Source organism: Elephas maximus, chromosome 13 (genome assembly GCF_024166365.1).
Source record: "Elephas maximus indicus isolate mEleMax1 chromosome 13, mEleMax1 primary haplotype, whole genome shotgun sequence".
NCBI lineage: Eukaryota > Metazoa > Chordata > Mammalia > Proboscidea > Elephantidae > Elephas > Elephas maximus.
Window position 1 is genome coordinate 46,649,628 of NC_064831.1, and position 7,703 is coordinate 46,657,330.

Below are 7,703 nucleotides of genomic sequence, written 5' to 3' on the forward strand. Positions count from 1 at the left end.
GACATCTGAAAGGGTCTAACATAATTAAACAAAGCTCCATACGATATCATTCATAATTTCCTACACTTTAAAGAACTAAAAAGTATAAAAATATCTGAGAAATCTAGCAGTGTAAATTCTTCATACTATGTAACAATTTTCAAAAAATCTTGGTTTCTTAAACGAAGCTAAAGACATAATAACCAGAAGCATAATTACCATTTGCTCATATTTAATGGCATCCTTTTCAGCAATCTGAGCTGCCCTTTCTTTATTCATGTACGCTGCTTTTAATTTCTTCTCTAATTCTCTGAGCTCAATACTGTTAAGAAAAAAAAGGACAGAAATTTAAATTTGAGGACTGTATTTCTTTTACTACCATGAAATCATAATCTATACCTGAAATTTTAAAGATTTTTTTCTAAATGTACTAAGAATATTTAAACTACTATTAAAATTATTTTGAAAAAATACCCTTTTCTCTCTTCATCCAAATAAAAATCAGAATGCATGTGGAATGCAACGTTATAATTAATTTTCTGGACAAAACAATGCTTTTATTTCCATTATCATCACTAAAAATTTTTTTTACCAATGCCTGGTTCAGAGGTCTCTGTTATAAATTGAACTGTGTCCCCCAAAATATGTGTTGAAATTCTCACCCCTATGCCCAGGAGGGAAACCCTGATGCCGTAGTGGTTAAGAGCAATGGCTGCTAACCAAAGGGTCGGCAGTTCAAATCTGCCAGAAGATCCTTGGAAACTCTATGGGGGAGTTCTAATCTGTCCTATACGGTTGCTAGGATTTGGAATCTACTGGACAGCACTGGGTTTGGTTTTTTGTTTTTTGTTTTTTTTTAATGCCCAGGAGTGTGGTCCCATTTGGGAATAGCATTTTCTTTGTTATGGTAATGAGGTCATATCAGTGTAGGGTGTGTCTTAAACCTAATCACTTTTTCCCTTCTTTTTTAAATTGTAGTGAAAACACATACCCCAATACATCCCACAACACAACTTCCACATTTACAACTCAATGATATTTTTCATGTTGTACCACCATTATCACTACCCTTACCCAAAACATTCCACCACCATTAACATAAACTTAATGCCCTCCCCAAACAAAAACTCTCCCTCTCCCCTCCTCCCACCCTGGTAAAAAAAAAAAAAAAAAAAAAAATTTTTTTTTTTTTTTGGTAGCTACTAATAATCCCTGGATTCTATATATTTTGCTTATTTCATAGAAGTGAGATCATTAAGAGAAACCAAGATACCTGTTTTCTCTTACTTGTTGCCTCATCTTTTCATCCTTTAGACTTTCATGTTTTAGTTTTGCCAACTCTGCAGCCAATTTTTCTTCTTGTTCAAGTTGGAGTTCCCTCAATCTTTTGTTTTCTTCTGCCTGAATGAGAAAAAGTAACTTCAGGTATTTTTCCTTCAGAATCATTTTTTTTCTTTTAGGATGAATTTGTTTTATTATACAAAACTACACATGCCTTAGGTGCAATGGTTGACTATTTTGTGTGTTTTATAACTCCCAGAGTGTCTTGTGGATATCTCTTCACAACTGATAGTAGTTCACACAAACTACTATAGACACATGCACACCCACGTTCAGTGCAGCATTGTTCACAATAGCAAAAGGATGGAAACAATCTACTACGTGCCCATCAACAGATGAACGGATAAACAAATCATGGTACATACACACAATGGAAATCTCTCACAACATGGATGAATCTGGAGGGCATTATGCTAAAAGAAAAAGTCAATCACAAAAGGACAAATACAGTGTGAGACCACTATTATAAAAACTCAAGAAAAGGTTTACACATGGAAAGAAAAAATCTTTGATGGTTACGAGGGAGGGGAGGGCTAAGGAGGGGGAATCATTAACTAGATAGTAGATAAGTGTTAACTTCGGTGAAGGTAAAGACAGTACACAATATAGGAGAAGTCAATACAACTTGACCAAGGCAAAGTCATAAAAACTTCATAGATACATCCAAACACCTTGAGGAACTTTGTTACTTGGGCTGAGGGCTGGATGCCATGGTCTAGGGGGTGGGTAATCTATGTCAACTGGCATAACAACGTTCATTAAAAAAATGTTCTACATCCAACTTTGGTGAGTAGCCTCTGGGGTTTTAAAAGCTTGCGAGCAGCCATCTAAGGTACATCTACTGGGCCCATCCTGTCTGGAGCAAAGGAGAATAAAGAAAATCAAAGACACAAAGGAAATATTAGTCCAAAGGACTAATGGACCACAGTACCACAGCCTCCACCAGCCTGAGCCCAGAACAGCTAGATGGTGCCTGGCTACCACCACCAAGCACTCTGATAGGGATCATAATAGAGGGTCATGGACAGAAAAATGTAGAACAAAATTCAAATTCACACACAAAAATACCAGACTTACTGGTCTGACTGGAAGAACCCCTGAGACTATTGCCCCCTGGACACTTAGAATTGAAGCCATTCCTTAAGTTCACCTTTCAGCCCAAGATTAGACAGGTCTATAAAACAATAACACACATGAGGAATGTGCTTCTTAGTTGGATCATGTATACAAGACCAAAAGGGCAACACCTGCCCGAAAGCAATGATGAGATGGCAGGAAGGGACAGGAAAAATGGACAGATAGAAAAGGGGAATTAAGGTGTGGAAAGGGAGAGTGTTAACACATCACGGGGATTGCAACCAATGTCACAAAACAATTTGTGTATAAACTGTTGAATGAAAAACCAGTCTGCTCTGTAAAGTTTCACCTAAAGCACAACTTAAAAAACCAAAAGTGTTTTGTGGAAAGCAACACAATCATACTTTGTGAACAAAACTGTGGAAGTTAATAACTATGGATTTCATACATACCTAAAAGTAAAATTGAGTGCTTACTCTGTGCCAGGTGCCATTGAAGGGCTTTACATGTATTAACGCATTATTATAACAATCCTATTATGACATAGGTACCATTATTACTCCCTATTTTATTTTATTTTTTATTTTATAAATGAAGCATAAAAAGTAAAAGCAATTTACCCAAGGTTCTGCAGGTAATAAATAGCAGTACTAGGATCCAAAGACATGCAGTCTAGTACAGTCTAGTGACGCAACTACTTACCCCTGTGCTGGGCTGGCTCACAGCGAGGCATCCCTTATCTGATGCTGTCATCCACTCAACGCCAGTATCAGCAGTTGGCTTTCGTCCTTTCCAAGGAGAATAGGGGAGAAAAAAATAGTGTAACAATGCACAGCAAAACTTACCTTTTGAATGCCCTCTTCCATATCCAACTCGAACTGTTCATTCTGTAATAACCTGAGGAATCTCTTGCGCTCAACACGGTCATCATTTTCATTCTTCACTCTTAGATCCCTGACTTGATTTTCTATCTTTTTTAGCGCTTGCATATGCAATTTTTTGCTGTAGTTTTCATCTACTAATTTCTGATGCCTTTCAGCAAAGCTCAAATTTCTCCTTTTGGAAGCCTATAACACACACACACACAAAAAGGAGAGAACGAAAAATTACGTATACTTTGAAAAACCAAAATCTGTAACTTTTAAATGATACAAACATAGGTAACTTATAAACGAAGGGCCATTGGCTTCCTTCCTAAGTTCAGAGAACTTTCCATAATAAAGAGGTAAACATCGTAGACGAATATAGTAGGTACTAGTAGGATTCCCCATTTTATAGACGAGGCATGAAAAGTAAAAGCAACTTACCCAAGGTTCCGAGGCTAATAAGTAGCAATACTAGGATTCAAAGACATGCTGTCTATCTCTACAGCCCCACTTCTTCACCACTACGCGGGAATCCCTCCTCTCCTCCTTCCACGCCCCGAACCCGGGCAAGGGTGCTGTTGGGACGCTGGTCACGTTTTCCCAACACAAATTGAATCGGTCAACCGCTGGTATCCATCCCTTCACTCACTCTCGCCAGGACTTTTATTTTCACTAATTTGTCCAGAGGTTCTACATTTTTCCCCAGAAATATGAGAAACGATTTAGAGGCGTTATTTATTACAGTGCGGGGGAAACCAAGAACGGCTGGGAGCCTCCGCGAACGCGCCTCACACAGCGCCTGAGGCCCCAGAGCGCAAACTCAAGTCTCCCACTGGATTCTCAGATCTTTCTGTAGAAGCAGGAGGCTCTAACTATATTAAACCAATAAATAAACAAGGCTTTTCGCGTCCCCCGACCAGCTCACCATCTCGGCTAGCGAAAACTCCCCTCTCTTGTTCCAGCCGCCACCACCTCGGGCCCCAGAGTGAACGCGGTGTCCTAGCAACCGTCTCGGCGCCGCAGCCTGACCGAGGCCAACCATCGCGACTCTCGGCCTCCTATTGGCCGGGGAGACATCCAATAGGCACAGGACTTCTTAGGAGCCTGGCAGCGCGGCTTCTCCTATTGGTCTAAACTAAACAGGCGGGAAGTTCAGATGAGGCCTTTGCAGTCAGCTTTTTTTTTTTAGAGCTCCAGGTTTTCCCCCAAACGGCCGAACTCTGAAATTTGAGTGGTTTGGAAGCCAAGTAGGAGGCTGGAAACGGTTTACAGAGAAAAGCACAAATTCCTGTCTAGTACATGTGGCTGGAGGGAGTTCTGCCCACAGAGCGTCCTCCGTCCTCAAAGCCAGTTCTGCAGAGGTTGATGGCTTCGTTCTCAGCAGTGCTTGTCCCGGGGCACTGTCCCTACTGCTGGGATACCCTGAGACCTTTGCGCGGCGAGTGCTTCCAGGAGCCTTCACTTCACCCCCATAGAAGATGTTGGTAAACTTTGGGAGTAAAATGTATGGGCCGCGTGGATCTTATTCTGCTATTTAATAGAAGGTCCACGTACCAGTGAAAGAGCAGATACATGATGGCCGGGGTGTTGGTCTGGTTTATTTTATCAGCATGTTAGACATTCAAGTCCATTTTAAATGGAGGAATTTAAGAACACAAATGGGTCAGAGAAATTAGTGAAATACACTTATTTCAGAGGTTATGTATTTAGAGAAGTCTTGTCAAAACTAAGTGTTTTTCAAAGGTAGTTAGCAGCAGTTAGTGCTATCCTAATCTGAAGCCCATCTTGTGTAGCAATCCAGCTGCTTAGAGATTAATAACAAATAGGACTGCGGATTTCAGCTCCAGCACGTAAAGAGCCTGAAAGTCGTCAACCTCATCCTTAAAATAAGAAAAGAAAAGCTGAACAAATCGAAAATCAACAATTTTTCTTGGACCCATCAGAAAACTAAGGTCACAAAGAAAACTGCCACACAGAAATATGGAGAGACAGGTGAATCTGGAGAGTCAAAGCTGAGATCTGTGTACTTAAAACAGTAGCCACCGGAGCCATAAACTAGTAGGAACACTTAAATGGTAATTTTAATGATTTGCTGGAGGCTAAATGTGGACTAATGTGAGAGTAAGAAAGCCCTGGGCATTGCATTCTTGGGGGAAGGTGTGTATTTTTGTGGGCTTTACCTCCAGGAACCTGAGCACTGACATATTTCAAGCATTTAAAATGGTGATTGGCATAAAGTAGGTGCAAAATAAATATTTGTTAAATGAACAAATTATTGAAATTATATTATTGTTATGCACATAAAGGGGGGTCTGGTGGTGCAGTGTGGGAGAAAGCTCTACACAGAAATTACTTTGGGTAAGTATTCTTTTTCAGTCTAGTTAGAGTTTTATCAATTTTGTCTCTATTTTCTACGAACAAACTTTTTATTAATTTTTTTCTATTGTTTTTGTTTCCAAGTTCATTGGTTTCTGCTCCTGCCATCATTATTTCCTTCTTTCTGCTTGCTTTGAGTTTAAATTGCGCTTCTTTTTCTAGTGTCTTAAGGTAGAAGCTGAAGTTGTTTATTTAAAACTATTCTTGGTTTCAAATATAAACATATAGTATTATAAATTTCCCTCTAAGTACTGCTTTAGCTACCTTCCACATTTTGATATATTGTGCTTTTATTTTCATTCAATTCAAAATATTTTTTATTTCAATTTTGATTTCTTTGGCCCATGAGTTATTTAAAAGTGTTTTGTTTGCTTTCCAAGTATTTCAGATTGCCCAGATATCTTTTTGTTATTGATTTCTAATTTAATTCTATTATGGTCAGAGAACATACTTTATATAATTTCAGTTCTTTTAAATTTGTTGAGGTTCATTTTACCCAGGGATTGTTCCAAGTGCACCTGAAAACAATGTGTGTTCTGGAGTTGTTGGGTGGAGTGTTCTGTAATCTGTAAGGTCAATAACGTCAAGCTGGTTGAGAATGTTGTTCAGGTATTCTATATTCTTACAGTACAATATTTTTGTCTACTTGTTTTTTCAGTTGCTAAGAGAGGGGTGTTGAGGTCTTCAGCCATAATTTTTTTTTTAGTTCTATCATTTTTTGCCTCATGTGTTTTAAAGTTCTATTGTTACATGTGTACACCTTTAGGATTATTATTTGATTTTTTTTATTGTATCTTCATGACATTTTGACATCTAACATTTTGAAATGACCCTGTTTATCCCAGGCAGTATTCTTTGTTCTGAAATCTTTTTGATACTAAAGTAGCCATTCCAGCTTTCTTTTATTTTACTTAGTGTTCGCATAGTATATCTTTCTCCATGCTTTTAGTTTGAAACTGTCTATGTCTTTACATTTAGAGTGGGTTTCCTATAAATAGCATGGAGTTAGGTGTTGCTTTTTTTAATCTAATTTGACAACTTCTGTCTTAATTAGTCTGTTGAGTTGATTTATACTTAATGTAACTATTGATATGGTTGGATTAAAATCTACAATTGCTAGTTTTTTTAATTTTGTTTCAGCTGTTTATTTTTTCCCTCTTTTCTACCTTTCTTCCTTTGAGTATGTTTTGTGACTCCATCTTATCTTCACTATTATTATTTTTACCTCTATTTATAATTTTTAAGTGATTTTCCTAGGATTTGCTGTATACATATTTATTAAAATACTGTAATTTTGCTTAATGTGTCATATGTAAACCTCATGACAGTGTACTTCCAATGTCTCCCTCCCATCTTTTGTGCTATCGTTAATTGCACATTTTACTTTTATATACGCTATAGGTCCATAATACATAGATTTACACATATTGTTTGATATAGTTTTAAAGCTCTTGAATGTCTGTTCTTTTTTCCCCTCCTCAAATCTTTTTTCTCTTTATGTGTCAGTCTGGACAATGTCTATTGCTATATCTTCAAATTCACTAACTCCTCAGCTGTGTCACATCTTCCAATGAGCCTGTCAAAGGCATTCTTTTTTTTTTTTTAAATAATTTTTATTGTGCTTTAAGTGAAAGTTTACAAATCAAGTCAATCTGTCACATATAAGCTTATATACACCTTATTCCATACTGCCACTTACTCTCTCCCTAATGAGTCAGCCTGCTCCCTCCTTCCAGTCTCTCCTTTCGTGACAATTTTGCCAGTTTCTAACCCTCTCTACCCTCCTGCCTCCCCTCCAGACAGGAGATGCCAACACAGTCTCAAGTGTCCACCTGATACAAGTAGCTCACTCTTCGTCAGCATCTCTCTCCAACCCATTGTCCAGTCCAATCCATGTCTGATGAGTTGTCTTCGGGAATGATTCCTGTCCTGGGCCAACAGAAGGTTTGGGGACCATGACTGCTGGGATTTCAAAGGCATTCTTCGTGTCCATTACTGTTTTTTCTTTTTTATCTGTTTCTATTATTTTTACATAATTTTAAAATCTAATGATTCCAATTTTTT

At 38.1% G+C, this 7,703-nt stretch overlaps 1 protein-coding gene across 1 annotated transcript in view; it reads right to left on the reverse strand.

Moving 5' to 3' along the window:
* The window catches only part of MNS1 (meiosis specific nuclear structural 1), a 33,367-nt gene extending 29,076 nt beyond the window's left edge, over window positions 1-4,291 (reverse strand). Inside the window, exons 1-4 of the mRNA XM_049905716.1 lie at window positions 4,189-4,291; window positions 3,243-3,464; window positions 1,253-1,380; window positions 199-301 (exon numbers count right to left, since the gene is read on the reverse strand). Of these exons, the coding sequence (XP_049761673.1) occupies window positions 199-301; window positions 1,253-1,380; window positions 3,243-3,464; window positions 4,189-4,191 (456 nt within the window). The 5' untranslated portion in view covers window positions 4,192-4,291. The remainder of the gene's footprint in view (window positions 1-198; window positions 302-1,252; window positions 1,381-3,242; window positions 3,465-4,188) is intronic.
* Between the last annotated feature and the right edge of the window lie 3,412 nt (window positions 4,292-7,703).